This window comes from Haliotis cracherodii, unplaced genomic scaffold (assembly GCF_022045235.1).
Source record: "Haliotis cracherodii isolate W230 unplaced genomic scaffold, xgHalCrac1.p SCAF_3, whole genome shotgun sequence".
NCBI lineage: Eukaryota > Metazoa > Mollusca > Gastropoda > Lepetellida > Haliotidae > Haliotis > Haliotis cracherodii.
Window position 1 is genome coordinate 44,148,502 of NW_027266286.1, and position 18,149 is coordinate 44,166,650.

At 40.2% G+C, this 18,149-nt stretch overlaps 2 protein-coding genes and 1 long non-coding RNA gene across 3 annotated transcripts; all 3 read right to left on the reverse strand.

Annotated features, from left to right (window-relative positions):
* Positions 1–249: 249 nt before the first annotated feature.
* On the reverse strand, positions 250–2,664 carry LOC139475828 (ciliary microtubule associated protein 1A-like). Its single transcript, XM_071259031.1, has 5 exons — positions 2,455–2,664; positions 2,028–2,217; positions 1,790–1,914; positions 1,217–1,357; positions 250–342 (listed from the first exon to the last, which is right to left on the reverse strand). Exons 1-5 carry the CDS (start codon positions 2,662–2,664, stop codon positions 250–252), a joined length of 759 nt encoding a protein of 252 aa, XP_071115132.1.
* A 5,358-nt stretch (positions 2,665–8,022) lies between these two features.
* LOC139474614 (uncharacterized) lies at positions 8,023–10,183 on the reverse strand. Its single transcript, XM_071257696.1, has 3 exons — positions 9,897–10,183; positions 8,492–9,024; positions 8,023–8,192 (listed from the first exon to the last, which is right to left on the reverse strand). Exons 1-3 carry the CDS (start codon positions 10,181–10,183, stop codon positions 8,023–8,025), a joined length of 990 nt encoding a protein of 329 aa, XP_071113797.1.
* A 4,310-nt stretch (positions 10,184–14,493) lies between these two features.
* Positions 14,494–15,153, reverse strand: LOC139474325 (uncharacterized). Its single transcript, XR_011653980.1, has 3 exons — positions 15,105–15,153; positions 14,867–14,930; positions 14,494–14,571 (listed from the first exon to the last, which is right to left on the reverse strand). It is a non-coding gene; the product is annotated as an uncharacterized lncRNA (long non-coding RNA).
* Positions 15,154–18,149: the final 2,996 nt, after the last annotated feature.

Here is an 18,149-nt window from a genome sequence, read left to right on the forward strand (position 1 = left end):
CAACTAGTCCTTATATGAAATCACGTTTATGTCAGTACTAATACTGTAACTTTGAGCAAAGCTCTCATTTTTGGCAAAAAGTCACCGAACATGTGACCCATTAAATTCTATGATACATAACAATGGTAAAAGGCTGCGCTGTACAAAATCCATAAGTTGATTGAGGAAGGCATTTATCATGAAACGTCTTTATTGTTCTGTGCATTGAACAATGTGTCTTGGATTGCTTGTGTCGGTTGCTATCGAGACCTATTCTTGAACATCAACAATGAGTGGGGTAAGGTACTGGCTGTGTCGGATTCCGAAGGAGTAGTCGGGTTCCTTCTTCTTGTGGATCCACACCTGGAAGATAAAGCTTCATGTTATGCACCATCCACATCAAAATGAAAAGTAGGAGAAAGAATCATCATCAAATTGATTGAAAGACTTCTTAGAAGACTCTATTTGAATTGAACAGCACATTGGTATTCAATGGGACATACATTGTCAAGTTGTGAGTGAGTGGGTGAGTGGGTGAGTATGGTTTTACGCCGCTTTTAGCAATATTCCAGTAATATCATGGCGGGGACACCAGAAATGGGCTTCACACATTGTACCCATGTCGGGATTCGAACCCGGGTCTTCGGCGTGACGAGCAAACGCTTTAACCACTAGGCTACCCGATCGCCCCTGTCAAGTTGTGAAAGAGTGCGTGAGCTGCGTTTAACGCCGCTTTAAACAATATTCTCAGATGTGTACCGCTAGGACCCAAGGAACATAATGCGGGAACCTGGAATGAAACCTACGGGCATATGTTTCTGGCCTAACCAAGGAACGCACCTCTACACAGCGAAATGCGGCGTAGAGGACTGGGAATCCCGTGCCCCCATGTTGGGAAGGGAGTTCAGTAGGATCAGTGGGTGGTGACCTGGCTTGTGACATCAATTCTTCGTATCGTTTGACATAACATTACCAAATGTTATCAAAAAGGTATTCAGTTTCAGATCCAGAGAGGGGTTGGGGAGATGCACACTCCACCTTTTCACTCATCTCAACTTGTCACACATCCTCTTCTAGGTAGTGTTCACTTCATCACACCTTTTATCAACATCCAGCATCTGCTTCTGTATTTGTTTCCTTTCCTAATCTTTCTATGACCAAAATTCTGATTTCCTTACCATGTGTCAATGCTAGATACTAGTACACTTTATTGGGTGTTTAATAGCTCGAGACTTACCTTCTGTGGTGAGTGAGCTCCTGGGCCAGGCTTCTTGGTGGTGTCGCCGGGCATGACGTTTCTGCTGGTCATGCTGTACAGAGGGGCTTTTATCTTGAACGTGCTGGGGTCAGTGGTGTTGTAGGTGCCTGGTCCAGGGGCCTGAATAACAACAGCACCATCAGTATATTATCGCAAATATGATCAGAAATCAAGAAGTGTTCTGCTGAATTGAGTGAAGACCATGTAACATACATTCCACACATCAACAACCGACTGATGTTTGACATCTTGCTCTGATATCAACCTATCACTTGAGGGACATTGGGTAGCATGGGGGAGAGAGTGTTCTCTCTTAATTCTGATATATTATTTTATGAATGATATGAATATAGTAATGTAACTGATGTTTAACGACGTACTCGCTCGCTCACAGTCTCAGGATATCAAAGGAGTGGACGCCTGTCAGGGCAATTTGTTACCTTTGGCAAACTACAAAAATGGCAATATTTCCGGGTTGAATATCAGCTGTCCTTCTGAAAATCAATGTTCCAAGAGGACACATTTCAATTCACAACAGGAGCGTTTACGTACCCTGGCCAGATCCTCAGAAGAGCCTCCAACGGTCTGTCTCCCAGAGAGACTGTGACAAGCTGCCTGTTTCTTCCCACTCTGAACTGTCTTGCCGATCATGTTGGGCAAGGAGTAGCTGTTGGCAGCTGGAACATAAACAATTGTTTAAATCTTTCCAAAATCTGTCATCATATTTTTCCAAATCATAATTTCTTATTATGACCCAGTCATCCTTTTCATCATAAACCATGACTCTCACCTGGATTATTGTCTGTTCTTCTGTATCTCTGCCTCGTACCAAAACTGTAGGCTGGATGACGGAACTTGGCGGTGGGGCCGACTTTCTCAGGATTATAAGAACCTGGCCCGGGGGTCTTAAATGATTTGCTATCCTTCTGGCGACCGTATAGGGAGTAGTGGGGGGTACCATCCATTCCGTCTCGGTTCACCTGTAGGAGATACATCTCAAGTTACGTATATTGTTCACGATATCCACTGAGTAAGCTTATGCCTTCTGAAGCTGCTTATAACATTTTGGTTAATGCTCTGTTTTGGAAATTTTTATTGCTTATAATTGCAGTTAAGTGTAATAATGCCTATTGTCATGACGTTTTATACAGATATAGTTTATATATGGGAATTTCTGAAAGGACCAGGGTAATGGATGACTGGGGTGAGACCCTTACCTTGGTGTCAGGGAGGTAGCATGGGCCAGGACTGCAGTCATCCCAAAATTTGCCGTGACGGATGCCAAAAGAATATGCGGGGTATTTCTGGTGTGAACTGCGAGGATCATGGGTATTCTGGCCAATTAGTTTCGGTAGGCCATAGGCTGGGCCAGGGCTGGTGTACATGGCAGCGATCGCTCCTCGGGGTTTTGTTTCGTTGTGCGCCATTGTGACTGCCTAAGATGCAACCTGATGAACTGAACAGAAAATAAAAATATATCAGACTTTATGGAAAAGAAATACAAGTCTGGATTAGATATAAAACCAATGTCATGATCATCAAACCTTAATTTGGAGACCTTTATATTATCACGGACAGTTTCTGTTTACCAATAGTTTGAAGCGTTAACCATTGCAGCCACCAATGTAGAGTTACCAAGGTGGTTAATAAATCGATCATTCAATATGATTTATTAGTATGGAATGCAATACATTAAGTGCGTGATTATTTCGGATGCTGTAAAAATTGAATTTCGAGATCTATAATATTGCACTCTGGAACATTTTCTATGGAAACGTTTCTATTAGTTTAATTATTAACAGCTACAAACATTTGATTTCATTGATAAAAAGTTATGCATTTTTTATTAGAAATCAAAAACGATTTCGGAAGTCTAAAATAGCCTCGATAATTTCATCTTAGTTATAAATCTCAGACAAAAACATGAAAACCAAATATTGTAGCTCCACAACGAGAATCAAAAACAAAAACTTTTTTCTGAGAACTGAAAACAACAGGTATATGAAAGTATTGCGTTTGTAATAGTTGTTTCAGGACGAATGTCATAACTGCCAAGCCAGCAAATTGACGGAAAACTACCGGCAAATTTATGCAATATGTGTATTGCGAGACTTCACGCACATTTGTATTGACTGAATATAAAAAATGGAACGTCAACGCCAGAGAATAACCAGTCTCGATTATCTCACGAAACAGACCCCGTTGGGCGAAAACGGACAAGAATACAGTGATAGGTACACTGATTATCAGTGAAGACGCCAGGTGTTCGCGTAAAGGGTAAGCGTCCCGCCCTACCGGAAGCACCCGCCACTCACACAATTTGCATAAACAATATGTGTCTGTTGCCTGACACCACTCAATAGTAATCCTGCAATGCAACGGCGGTATGTAAATAAACCAGAGAATCAAGTAATAGACCTGCAATCCAGTCACACAAATGAGATATGCCTATATATTGGAGTCCTATTCTCATACACTCTAGATCCCTTCAATTTGTAGAATGAATTAATTCCAAAAGTCTTGCAAGCTATTACACTTCTTAATATTAGTTATGCCAACACTTCAATGATAAGAGGTAAACGGTTCATTACTAATGTTAACGAACCCTGCTTCGATAGGTCAAACGTTTGCTATTGCAAGAGGGAGAACGTACCCAACTTGGTGTATTCCACAGTTGCTACGGTTGTGTGACCGATGGTCCTCGCAGTACGTGTGAAGAGGGTGACAACTTTTCTTGTGCTGAACAACCTTCAGCCCTGGTATATAAAGCCACCCCTTAATTCTCTAATCGCCTCCTAAGCTACCGGTCCGCAGACAGAAGCTTACACCGCAACGTAGCAACCTGATGCCGTGTCCCTATCAACTCATCGCTAAGCCGAAACGAATAATTAATCCCACCTATGAGGTAAGCAGTTTTTACGTATACTGTAACGAAGCTTATCAGATTACAGTTTCACAGAGAGAATGAGGTTTAGGTTCACTTCACAACCACCGCCAAAAGAACTCCCCAGACTCGTCTATCTTAATACCGTCGTTTGTGAACTACGGATGAACAAGCCTTGCCGGACATAAGAGACGGGACATTTTTGTTACCCAGGGTTGATATATGTATACTTAATTATATGTGTTCTGCAATCGATTTCATATTGACTGATAAGTATAAGCCGATGTGACCAAGTGTGCAGTTTATCAGTGAGTGACAAACATTCTGATAATGTTCCAATATCGGGGCGTTTTTCGTTCCAAACGGTTATCATCAATCATTGTTATGTGCATGGATGTGTAGGCGATCGATAGATCGATGTATTCGCCCGATAATTCAGCTTCTGTATAATAATTTGTCTTAATCGTCCGAGTTGTTTTTGTTTAGGGCCCGACCATTTGATTTTCAGGGGGATGGGGTGCGGGGTGAATTCTTTAAAAAGATTATGCTTCATAGTGGTGCATTGTGTTTTGTAGAAATACAATTGGCTCATAGTTTTAATTAAAAATATATCTGGTTTTGCAGCTGCAGCTGACGAAAATATCTGGTTTCGATTCAAAATTGACTATCAAATGGTCGGCCCCACTCAATATTCAAGCTATATGACGGCGGGCTGTTCGCAGTCGAGTCTGGGCCAGACAGTCAATAAATACGAAAAGCATGGGTTATTGAAGACCAGTTCTAACCCGGATCTTCGCGGGGACTTAATCACCTAAGTGGCATTGTATCAGACTGACATGAATTTGTTGAAATATTTGTTTGTTGTTCAACGCCGCACTCAACAATCTTCCAGCTATATGACGGCCGCCAGATTGACATGAACCTATGTAGACAGTAAGTGACCAAACACAAGGTTTATCCAGCTACGATTAATGAAGTACCTACATACATCGTATGTTGTTCCGTTCCTCTTTACAAAGCCAGAGTAAAAGTGGCCGTGGGTCCTTGATTCTCTCCGATCATGAACATTGGTCTGTCCGCATCTTACCCCCTAGGTGGATTTCACTAAAGTATAGGATCCACCCAGGTCTCACGTGTGAGCAGCGAACGCTTTAAACTAGCCTACCGATAGTTCCCTTTAGCAATTAAAATGAAAGGATTCACCCGCAACCAACAGAAACTGATTAGAGTTGTATGCGTATTATTAACCAATCGGGGGCACGGGTGGCCCAGTCGTCTAAGGCGCCGCGATTCGCTGTGCAGAGTTACGTCCCTTGGGCACGCCAGAAACCTATGATTGTGGGTTCGAATCCCGGTTCGCCCCAATTATGTTTCTAGGTTTGTCAGCACAATACCCGTGCTCGTGGGTTTCACCGAAGTGGTAAACGTCGGAGACCTGCATCACTTCGGGTTTTCCTCCCACATTCAGCTGACACGCCGTGATATAACTGGAATACTGTTAAAAGCGGCGTAAAACCCAACTCACTCACTATTAACCAATCAAATGAGTCTAAACTGTCACTTAGGATCGATACTGTGAGTCAAAATCAGATCCGTTTTTCGGCCTCCATCGCCCTGCTATGGCTGGGATTTTCTGAAAGCGATGTAACCACCCACCTGCCCACTCACTCACAGCGTTGAAGAAGGCGCCGTGTCTCGTGGCCATTACTTTGGTCTTAATGATCCAGAAGGACAGAGGTTATGGAACGAAAAAAATCTTTCAAGAATATGTCATCATCTCCGAGCCTACGTTCTTCCCTGAATGTGCAACTGGTCTGTATGCGTGAGAAATCCGGGGCAAAATACGACCACTGATACCACTGTAAAGGCCACTGTTGAACATGAAGAGAAATCAAGTTAGCAATTAAATTTAAATGCTCCTGTAATTTCAAAATATATAATGCCTCATTGGTCTTAGTTTGCACCTGATTTCTGAGGCATACAAACATACCAGTATAGAACATTCAGCAAAGAACATTTCGTAGAAGTTGAGGTGAAAATGGGGTTTAACGTCGCGTCCAAGATTATTGCACTTATATAGCGACGTGCATGCACGTGTGTGTGTGGCTGCTTGTACTAGTCCGGACTGATGCCGATTTAGACTGCAAGCCCACTGAGATACCATGCCGCAGTTTAACATGAATACCCCACTCAGACACAGTATACTGACTCCAAGGCGACCAGTCCTTGTTTTAGCCCCTTAATGCCGAGCGCCAGACAGGGTAAGAACAAGTACCATCATTTTAACGAGATTTGATATGACGCGGTCGGGGATCGAACCAACGACCTCCCGCTCTCCGGGCGGACGCTCTACCACAAGACCACGGAGGCGGTCACATGTGGTTGGAGGTTAAATGTAGCAGATTGTTGAATAGTGTACATGTATGATTAAGTGTGAAATACAGCGATTTTAAGCGGAGAAATATTTTAATTCACCAGGCGAATTAAATAAAATAAATTATGTATTCCTTTTTCTCATGAACTTTTTATAAAAAACTGTCAGGGCAGGGAGGTTTTGATAAATACATTTTGCCGTTTGTCGTATATAATAATTGTAATGTACCACATATCGTCTTTTGGCCTGCTCGAAGTTTAAGGAGACCCCTGTCACCCCTGTCTGTAACACGTCTTATGTAAACCAAAAGCATTGTTCAGGGCGAAGGAACTTTAGGTGCGGAAGGGTAATGAGGAACAAGTATTATGATAGTCTCATGAATGAAATGTGTCATTTCTGTGATAAACTTCCAATACCATGCAGGGGGCAGGGGTGGCCCAGTCGTCTAAGGCGCCGCGAGTTGCGTCCCTTGGGTACGCCAGAAACCTATGATTGTGGGTTCGAATGCCGGTTCGCCCCGATTATGTTTCTAGGTTTGTCAGCACCATACCCGTGCTCGTGGGTTTCACCTGCATCACTTCGGGCTTTCCTCCCACATTGAGCTGACACGGAATAACTGGAATACTGTTAAAAGCGGCGTTAAACCCAAATCACTCACTCACTCACTCACTCACTCAATCCAATTCCATCCAGTCATAATATAAGCCTGGTGTGACGGTATTGGTATTGTGACGAGATAAGAAACAAGACATTTAGTGAATATATTTAAACGTATTTATTCTAAACTATGTTTCATCATCAAAAGTGAACGATACAATGACGTCTCAAATATCTAAGTACATTATTCTTTTTACACATTTTTCTCTGAAGCTGTACAACTGATTGATATATTTTATTTGCAATGAAAATGTTAAAATAAATAACATTACATAATAATACATTATTGCGAATCAACTCCCCACAAATGCAATAACCATGAACAATCCTTTTATGCTTCGTTAAGACGTTACTTTATTTCCATATCATCTCGTGCACTTTGTTTGTATAGAATGTTGCTGTTGCCGTTTTACCGATACTATTTCACTGTTTGAAAAAACAAAAATATGTTATAAACATAAACGTAAAAAAAGATTGATTAGTATCCTTAAATCGAAGGCCTATTTTTATCAATTTTGGATTTGATCGTTTGATTTCATTCAAAAACAATGTTTTTATTGTTACCGTTTTCGTTTATTTTTATCGTTTATTCCATTTTGCAATGATCAGCAGATACAATCAGTGTTGACATGTGTTTAAGACACCAATAAGGAAGTTATTCCGCCTGTTCCCTCTTGAGATTTTGTACCAACTTCGTCGCTACATGGCTAAAAAAGTTCTGATGCGAAGTTAATTTTAACCCACTCACTCACTGTACCAACTTCACTTGCTGCCTTGCCTGGGCATGAGGGGTGCACGCATGATCATATTCACCGACATTACGCCTCCGCGTCATCTCACCCCACACCCCTCACCCTGACCCCACACGCTTTACATCAGGCTTGCAGCCCACTCAGTGACCCCAATCATCACAAACCCCACGAAGGGTACCAGTGCCGGAAGTTGGCTGAACAGTGAGCGCCATGTTGATTTCTTTGTTTCGTGGGATGAAGGTGATTCTGGAGCCGGGTTGGCCATGGCTGCTTCTTCTCTCTCGGTAACTGAAGCAAATTTAAACTTATTACATGATCATGATTGTGATTTACCTTGTAAACAGACAAATCAAAATGCCAAACCATTCAGTTCACCGGACATCACTATAACATTTTATAAAAGTCATATAGTCACCTGGAAAATACATAGCATGCTCAACGAAATAATGGTGACTATTTCCAGCCTCGGTCTAGAAATCAGAGCAACCTCTAACTGCTTAATTGATATACATCATTAAATGTGAGTTAGCAGTATAGTATTGCTAATGTTGCCAACTAACGCCTTTAAGAAGCAGAAAGTTACTCACCTGCAAAATACTTGTCTTCGACATTAGCATTTGCGATCCATTTGGTTGCTACATCCTGAGGCGCATTGCACGTGATCTGGCTGTAGTTGGCGATGTTCACTTTGGTCATGTCGACGTTTCTGTACATGGGCACAGGGACACGGTGTTGGATGAGGGACTCGCAGTTCCATCCGGCGTACATCACCAGCCGCTCACAGTTGGTCTTCAGATGACGGTTCCGGCGCTCCTCCCAGCGTCTGACGGCTCCAGTCTCTGCGTCCAGAACCACCCACTTCCAGAGGTAGTTGACAGAACAGTCCAGAACAGTGTGAGCAATCCAGCACCCGGACTTAGACGGGTTCTCTTTGGCGCGGATGGCGTTCTTTGGCTCCCAAGAACCGAGACAGGCCTCAGAACCCGCCACAGCCAACACCTCTCCTGGCTGACACTGGTATCGAGTGCGAATGTCTGCTAGGCATATGCGGGAGATGAACTGAGAGTGTTTAAGACCCCACCGGACCTGCATAGTGCCGCCGAAGAAGTTCAGACTTGTCCTGCAACAGTTAAGTTCACATATACACCAGTCAGAAATTATTCAGTCGGAACCAATGTGTCCGTACAATCAGCTCTGTCTGAAGAAGCTGCGGCGATTGCACAACTAAACACTGGTTCTAGGTTCGGACCGATAAATGTTATTTATCATACGAGATAAAGTCATGTTTTTGAAAGATCAAGTAAATTAAAGATAGTAACATTATTATCCTTTATGGACAAATTAAATATCCCCTTAATGTGTGAAGTAAATCAAATTTGTCTGTGTAAAATAAGGTAGCTGCAGGATTAACAGTAACAACAATTATCATACATTATATGGATTATCATGAGTAGGTAAAGTAATAAACAAAGGATAATTTTGTAACAAGATGGGCAGAGAACACAGATGAGGACCTGATTAAAATACTTAGCTGGGATGATTGGAAAACCTACTGCTAGGTAAATTTACAGTAGGCGGATGGGATGAAACAGCCTCGACCTCTTTATATGTGTACTTGGGCGTTTCACAATGTACTGATTTGATTTGATACTATATTAACTGATACTTGCCACGGGAACATATAGGGAAGGCTGCTCTTAAGACACTGGTCGCATTAGAGCCTTTGATGGAATAAAGTGACAACGTGCCATCAAACATGTGTGTATGTTTCCAACACCCTGTAGGCCCTAGTTAAGCTGACGTGTAAATGTATTTGTACACATCGTGGCTGATTTCGAAATAAAAGGGGGTAGGAAAGAAAAACGGACTTATTGTATCCATGGACTTGAGGAACGGAGTTGACACAGTATACCCAACTGATCGCATCACAAATGTCATGTATACTTGTGTGGAGAATGGTGCATGCTAATAACGAGGGTATGGAAAACTCACTGTCTGTTTCTAGCAGGATCCCAGTACAAAACCTGTGAATCATGCGTTGTCACCAGCCACGACCACGTGAACGTGGCCGATATGGGCAGGTAACTCGTCACCTTCCACACGTCCTGCTCTGTCTCCGACGGCCCGGCAGTCAGCATCTGAGGGATATTCCATGAGCCAAGTTCGGGGATCGAACCCAGAACTCCGAGTTTTACCCGGCTATCCGCTCTCATCATGGCCTTCACACCAGGGGGCAGGCTGTAGACCTTAAACACGACCTGTACAGTCTGACCTGGCATCTCGGGGAAATATACACTGACAAAATAGCGACAGTCAGTTGAATGCGACTGTGTATCTAGGCAGATAGACAACAATAACGTCACGTGACACGCAGACCCAGCCTCATGGTGTGACGTCATCATAAAGATACTTTCCAACTGTGACGTCATTGTGATTATGACCTCGTCCCAGTCCAATATGACGTAGTCTGATGAATGAGAAAGGTGTACCAGTGTTTTGTTTGTTGTTCAACGCAGTCTGTAAATAAGCGAATTTGGATTAGACAATCCAGTGACACACAGCATGAGCATCAATCTAAGCAATTGGTAACGATCACATGCATCAACTAAGTCAGCTAGCCTGACCACCCGATCCCGTTAGCTGCCTCTTACGACAAGCATAGACATAGTCGATCAAATGTGGCTACATATTTTAGAGGCTTTTTCGTCAGCAAAACAGAAACTTCGACAACATTTAACACTTTCAACCAGTCTTTCATTTTTCCACCATGGGTTAAAAATTCATTAATATAACTCGGTTAAATTGCACAGTCAGAGGTTGGCCTAGTACCAAGCGACCGCAATTCTCGCGCAGGGTTGATTTTTCAAAACTATGCGTCTGAACATAAACTCGGCAACCAGGATTCCAGCGGTAATGTAGTGCATCACAAGCGTTTTGTCAGATATCTCGCGAGACCCGGGTTGTATGCAACTCGCCGCCGTGTTGAATGGCGAGTTGTATACAACTTCAGTCCGTACAACTTATTGCATACAACAAATTGCATACAACTAGTTGCACCGTGTGAATGACCCTTTAGTCGCCCCTTAAGACAATGCATGGGTTGCTGAAGACAGTTCTGACCCGGATCTGCGACCAGCCGAATATACCGATTTTCGTGCCAGCACATTTATTATTTCTTCGTTCCATTGTGATAAATACTCTTCACCAAGCAACTATAGGGTTCCGACACAACCTATAAAAGAAACAGCGTCCAAGCAAATAACCCCGTTCTTTCACAGTTGAAACAAGCTGGAATTACACCAGAATTCGACTCAATATGTTGTGTATCACCTCAAGTCCAACTTAGGACACCCTGTAGCACAAGGACAAACTTCCGTTGTCTTAATACTCAGAATAAAACATTATTTCCGTTCAAAACGTTCAGAAGAGCCGTTCTGATTGATTGTTGATTTCAACCTCATGACCGAGCGACATTCTACGCAAAGTTGGTGAAATGTTTGTCGATAAGATTTTAATCGGGTTTTTTATTTACAAAATATTTCATTGTAAGATATATGCGTTTAAAATATTACAATAATGACAACCAAAGGACAGTGTAGGAAATATTCCCTCTTGGCCTGCAGAAACTGCATGATGTAAGAGTGAGTGAGTTGATTGGTTAACGCCGATTCTAACAGTATTCCAGTTATATTGCGGCGTGTCAGCTTAATGTGGGAGGAAAGCCCGAAGTGATGCAGGTCTCAGACGTTTACCACTTCGGTGAAACCCACGTGCACGGGTATGGTGCTGACAGACCTAGAAACATAATCGGGCCGTATCGGTATTCGAACCCAGAATCATAGGTTTCTGGCGCCTTAGACGACTGGGCCACCCGTAACTACTAGCATGATGATTGTAAGAAACGAGTAGAACCGTTAAAATAGTGTTTTTTCCTGATTATATTCTTATAATTAGTTCCGTTGCTGTTCTTTCAAACATAGGCAAGTCGAATCAAAGATCTTCACCAAGGCATCTGATTTGTTTCCTCTCAAAAACTGGTGCGATTGAAAAACACGATTATTCCAAATATTGAACATTCATTTCAACAACGAAAGAGCGAAAGTATAAATTCTCACTTTACTCCAAAGCTCACCACTTTTGGATGAGCGCGGTTTGATATCTAATTTAACATGTCATCAGAACAATTATGGTTGACCGTAACTATAGAGAAATAACAGTCGTGCAAATATAAAAATATAAATATCAGTATCCCATTTTGTTTTGGTGTCAATGGACAGCAATATCTTATTAAACGGAAGCTAAACGAGAACCAACTGGCAGGTTCTTTGAGCTGAAGTCCACTTATTCGGATTATTTTCCTTTGTGTGATGATTATCAGTCTAGCGGTTAAGGATTACCACAATCAGAGACACAATTCATTCATATGCGGCCGGAATAGGCTCTGTTTTCGCCTCCGATGTGCACGTACAATCAATATACCACTGTCCGTGTACTTACGGATAAGTCCGGCGTTCGACAGGTGGGGTCCGCAAAAATATTGCAAATTTTAAGTTGATAATTTGTTCGTTTGTATTTTCTATACATGACTATACGGGCGGCGAAATTATCACAACAACTTTGGGTATTTTAGAGAATGAAAGAGTATATCATTTCTTCCCAGGTGTTTATATGACTTTATGGAATTGGGAGTGGGGTGAATTCCACACATGAGTTGAAATAACGTGATGAATGTGATGAAATGGGACTTAACTTTGCAGTTAATATAGTTTTACAATTTTGGTATTTAAAATAACGAACTGCTAGACAGTATACGCACGTATCTGTTTAATTTGTGCTTTCATTAGATATTGAAAGCCTGCATAGCATGAATAGTCTCAACATAATAACAGTTACTATTGTGTTGTGTATGTTCACTGTAATCTGTTGCACGTTTCGTAGATTTTGAATTACATTCTACAGTGATAAAACAAACATTTCTTGGTTCCAAATTCGACATACTTGTGTCGGCTAGAATGCAGCTGAAATGTCACTTATATGAAAGAATCTCCTAGCTGCTATCTTTGATGATATCGGAAACAAAGATTGCTGTCAATGCTGACACATTAAACCCAGCAGGCATTACAACGTTGAAACAACGTTGAAACAACGTCACTCTTCAACGTTGAAACAACGTTGCAAATTGGTTTCATATGAAAATTGAACTGACGTTGACACTTCAACGTTGTTTCAACGTCAGATGTCAACGTTGTTTTAACGTCAGATGTCAACGTTATTTCAACGTTGTTTCAACGTTGATGTATCAGAGGACCCCTTGTGAACCTTGAAAAAGTGGGTTTTTTCAGTACAGTATCAGCTCAAGAAGTGGTGGCCTCCCTGATATTTGAGATCAGTGAAATATTCTAGACGGTCATAATACACACCAAAAAACGAACCATTATGTTAATTAATTAGGGTGTTAACCAATTTCACTAACCTCAAAGAAGTGTGGAAAAAAACTAATACTGTAAATCTGGAAATTGATGCGTCTCCAAATTAATACGACTGCTGACCCCTAACCAGAAATGCCACTCAATATCAATGCCAAGGTCACTGATTGGTATGAGATGGCCTCAGCAGTGATAACTCACCAGCTGCCCATTGTGTTATTCCCTTCCTTTGAATGGTTTGGGGTTCCAGCTTTATGATGGCCGTTTGTAAATAATCGAATCTGGAAAAGACAATCTAGTGATTGACAACATAAGCATCGATCCACGCAGTTCGGACCGATGACATGCATCAACTTAGTCAGCGAGCCTGACCACCCGATCCCGTTAGTCGCCTTTTACAAGCGCAGTCGCCTTTTATGACAAGCATGGGTTGCTGAAGACGTATTCTACCCCCGATCTTCACGTGCCTATTCTTTGAATGACATTGTTAAATACTTATATCTGATGCAGATGATGAATGAACAACAAAGATACATTGTTTTTAAAAAATTGTATTCAAAGATAATTAAAAAAACAACTTAATTTCAAATATATACAACATAAGCTCTTCTTTTTTCTGGGTGGCAACGAGGTCCTAGTGCTTAGGCCTTCCATCTCCCCCCTGTTCTGCCAGGGGCATATTTACGAAATCGACTGATCATATCCTGAAGTTCCATTTCCATTGTCTTTGGAAAGGTCAGGAGGACTGAATCTGAAATAATATCAACATGCAATTTAATACTATTATTAAGTTATTCAAAACTTGTGTGTATAACATTAAAACTAAAACGACAGATATTGTGTTATTATATATAAAAGAATCTTAATTATGAATATCCCCTAAGCTTACTCACTGAATGAAATAGTATCACAGATACATTTCCTTTTAGATTTCATTTCATGTGTACACAGTATCCTCAGATCTTTTATATATATATATATATATATATATATATATATATATATATATATATAGTGGTAGCAAACACAAAGATATGATTTTAGTTTGAACAAAAGGTGTTATGTATACAGATCGCTTTATATATGAGTGCTGGTCTAATTTCTCTCATATCTCTATATACAAAATATAACTATAATTACTTTTTACATTTAATCAACACACACAAAGTAGTACATGAAACGCAGTCTTGGTTTTCTTCCCCTTCATGTTCATTTTGGACATGGGCGAGTTTGTCATCATTCTGAAAAATAACCAGTAACATATCTGAGGATGCAAATTCAAAGTATAGATCGATGTTCTTGATGTACATATATAATCATTGACCAACTGATTAATGATTTGTGTATGGATTAACACCACTTCCTTATTATAAACATTCCACTTATCTTACAATGTAAAAGTAAATACCTTACCACATTTTCAAAACTCAAAAAACTTGATCCCCACCACTACTTGTACCAGTCTTTATGGATCCATGGACCTGAGTTCTACCTACTGAGCTACTGTAACCTTTCACCAATTTCATTCTATTTTACCTTAGCATAGCCTTTTCCACGTGGTCATCGGCATTCGCCCCACCAATCCTTCTTAAGTAATTTTCTGTAAAAAGAACATTTGAAATTTATATGTGGTATGAAAATCATTATATAAGTATATTAATTCAACCAAAACTTATGGCATGTTACTGTTTACTTTTGTTTCCAAGCAATTCATAACAAACAACATTCTAATCTTACAATGTAATAACAGTACCGTAACTTCAACTTGACTTACCAAGCTGGCCTGATATTCGTCTTCTCTCAGTCTCCCCTCGAGAGTATCCAACTCATCCAGTGTATTGAGTTGCTCAATAGAGCTTACTGATACTGTGTCTGCCACTGAGTCTTGATTCTGTTTCATTAGGTTCCTAATTTCCATCAAAAGATAGAGAACCCTTCTCTGGAATCCTGTGAAAAAGAAATAAATACATAACAATAAAAGATAGTTTGTTGTAGACATAGAATGTAACAGGTATAGATTCCTTTAGTGTAACTCAGAAAGTAGCACAATATTTAAAGCAAATTGCACAGCAATAAATACCCTAATTATTATAAGTTAATCTGAGCGAGTATGTCTGTAGGCGCATGGTTTTAACATCAAAGTTGCCTTGACAACATTTCTGAAAAGGTATAATTAAACAATCAAGCAACTTAATTAAAACAAAAACAAATCACATTTAAGGTGCTAACAGAACAAACTGGAAATGATAATACCTATTATATAATTATATCTTTACTTCTGTTGGAGTGTAAATAATTTATCTTTTTTGCCAACAAACTGAAACACCATTTACAACAGTCGCTATTTCATGTCTTAAGACCTGCATGCCAATGAAATGAACAGCTGATGGTGGTAGACATGCATCCTAAATGATCTATAATTGACCTTGCAATTAATTGTCCTAAAGTCAACAATGAACATATATATAAATAGAAATCTACTAATGCATTAATTTTGGACACTATTGCTAATATTTTAAAATATTCATCAAAATAATAATGTTCAAAACTATCGGAAGATATTTCTGTATAATCTAGTAACATTAATTGCAACATAATTTGAGTCAAATACCGAATATCAAATAGTTTCCACACTGACAGCCAATCAACCAAATCTGACAACCCACCCAATTTATTAAGACGGTAGACCTAAGTATTGGCACTGTTATAATTCATAATGTCTAATGGAACAGTTTCATAATTTCTTCTTGTAGAGATGGCAAGTTAAGTTGACGTTACATGTGCATTACACCCCGGACACCTATCCACCATGTTTGTTCGATGCTACTAACGAAGCGGCACGTGACAGCATCAATACTTGAAAAAAATAGGGCGATAAAGGTCAAAATAAGCAGAAATATTACCCCGCTTGCATTTCTATGGTTTAATATGATTTAACTTTGAAATTGAACATCAAAGCGATTCATGAAGTCGAAATTTGGACAACACAGAAAAAGTACTCAAAAATAGAAGGTAAATGATGGCGTGCACCGACCTCATTAGTGACATCCGTCGGAGTGACATTTCAACAGACACGTTGTATTTTGTATATACATTGGTAATACTATTTAAACATTTACTTTAAATATTTACTTACGAAAGAAGTTAATTCAAGCCATTGTGTGTTGAGGCCCGCTGTTAATTTAGCAAGGCGAAATAAATGGCGTCTAACGAACTAAGAAACCGTCACTGAGGAATGAGCTCGTGCACAAATGGCGCGAAACCCATGCCATTTTAGCGAGGCCATTGGAAACCATTAGTAAGGAATGAGCTCGTGCACATACCTTACCGAAAAATGGTAGGTGTCCGGTATATTGCATTCAAAGCAAGGCATTTAACATTGAAAATCTACTTCATGCAACATACTGATTGAAGATTTACACTGAAATACCGTAACACAGAAATTCGATAATGGCGCGCGGCAACCTCGATCAACATGGCTACACCCGCTCCGTGCATCAGGTCAACATTTCAACAACTAGGCCCATGTAGATCTGGTATTTTTCAGTAACTTAACTCAAACATATACGGATATAAAAACAATTAACTACACGTCAGTAAAAGTCAATTCATATATTCGCGCGTGCCGACTGAGCCATGTTGTAGCCCACTTACACAGCCTGCCCAGCCTATCAATGGACCGATTGGATGGGCTATTTATAATCTGTTCGTCAAAGGTGTGTGCGAAAATGCAACTTTACAGATCTACGTGTCATAACTAAATGACCATTGAACTACAACTCATTTTCAACATAAGATTGGAAACAAACATGCAAAGAATGTCAAATGTTACATGAACTTACCTTCTCGATCGAGTATCCGCCAAGTTTTGAATTTTTGCGCAGTCGCAAATCCACTTCCTGTCCTCGCTGATGCTAAATATCCAAATATCATCAGCTGCAAGTACCGAGTTCAAGTCCACGCGTCAAGATATTTATTTTTCAGGTTAAACCCTTTTCAACTTTATTTTTTCAACTTCTCCCTGAAGATAACACTGAAACACGTCGGGGGATCATCCGTGTTGTGTAATTATTTTGTGAATTTCTTTACATATGTGCACGTATATATATATAAATATACATATATAATATAATATACCTGGCTTATTCAAATTTGAATAGGCAGCCTAACTGCAGTGTTTAAACTGGTGAAACGGAGTGGAAAAGTATGGAGATTTGTCGATTTTCGAATAGGCGTACGTCAAATTGAAATGATGTACGTACGTCTTAAATTCAACGTTGTTGTGACGTCAGTATCACAACCATGGCTCAACGTTTAAGATTTAACGTTGATACAACGTTGCGTTTTGGTTGATCAACGTCACAACCTAAACGCAACCAATTTTAAACGTTGATCCAACGTTGCGTGCCTGCTGGGAACGCTTCATGTCATATGTGTGTTTTCGTTGATGGGACAAAGGAAGAATAATTCTAACGCAAAGCATATAGCATTTGGCAAGACAGTTACTGTAGACAAGGTAGTGCTTAGCTTTGTATATTCAAAAACATATTGACGGGATGAAGAGCTAATGTTTAAGGTTTTTTATCTTCTCGCCGAAGAATAAAATTTACAACATAAACAATGTAATTGGTGCAAGTGGTAGTAAAATCACCACGTGCAGTACAAAATGTGGCTTTAGTGAATCATCTTACAAAACCCATACAAAACAAAGACATCATGAAATATAAAGCATGCAATAGGGAGCCTACAGTGATTTTTGTCCTATGGAATGCTTAAATTTGAGAATCATCTCCCGAATGAAATGCAGTTTTCGTTTTGC

What these genes read in the sequence shown, in the direction of transcription:
- LOC139475828 (XM_071259031.1), bottom strand. Translation starts at nt 2,664, where the DNA reads ATGGCGCACAACGAAACAAAACCCCGAGGAGCGATCGCTGCCATGTAC. An exon ending in GCTACCTCCCTGACACCAAG is followed by an intron (nt 2,218 to 2,454) that starts GTAAGGGTCTCA and finishes TATCTCCTACAG; the next exon opens with GTGAACCGAGACGGAATGGA. An exon ending in GAGCTCACTCACCACAGAAG is followed by an intron (nt 343 to 1,216) that starts GTAAGTCTCGAG and finishes TTTATCTTCCAG; the next exon opens with GTGTGGATCCACAAGAAGAA.
- LOC139474614 (XM_071257696.1), bottom strand. Translation starts at nt 10,183, where the DNA reads ATGCCAGGTCAGACTGTACAGGTCGTGTTTAAGGTCTACAGCCTGCCC. An exon ending in GATCCTGCTAGAAACAGACA is followed by an intron (nt 9,025 to 9,896) that starts GTGAGTTTTCCA and finishes TAACTGTTGCAG; the next exon opens with GACAAGTCTGAACTTCTTCG. An exon ending in CGAAGACAAGTATTTTGCAG is followed by an intron (nt 8,193 to 8,491) that starts GTGAGTAACTTT and finishes AATTTGCTTCAG; the next exon opens with TTACCGAGAGAGAAGAAGCA.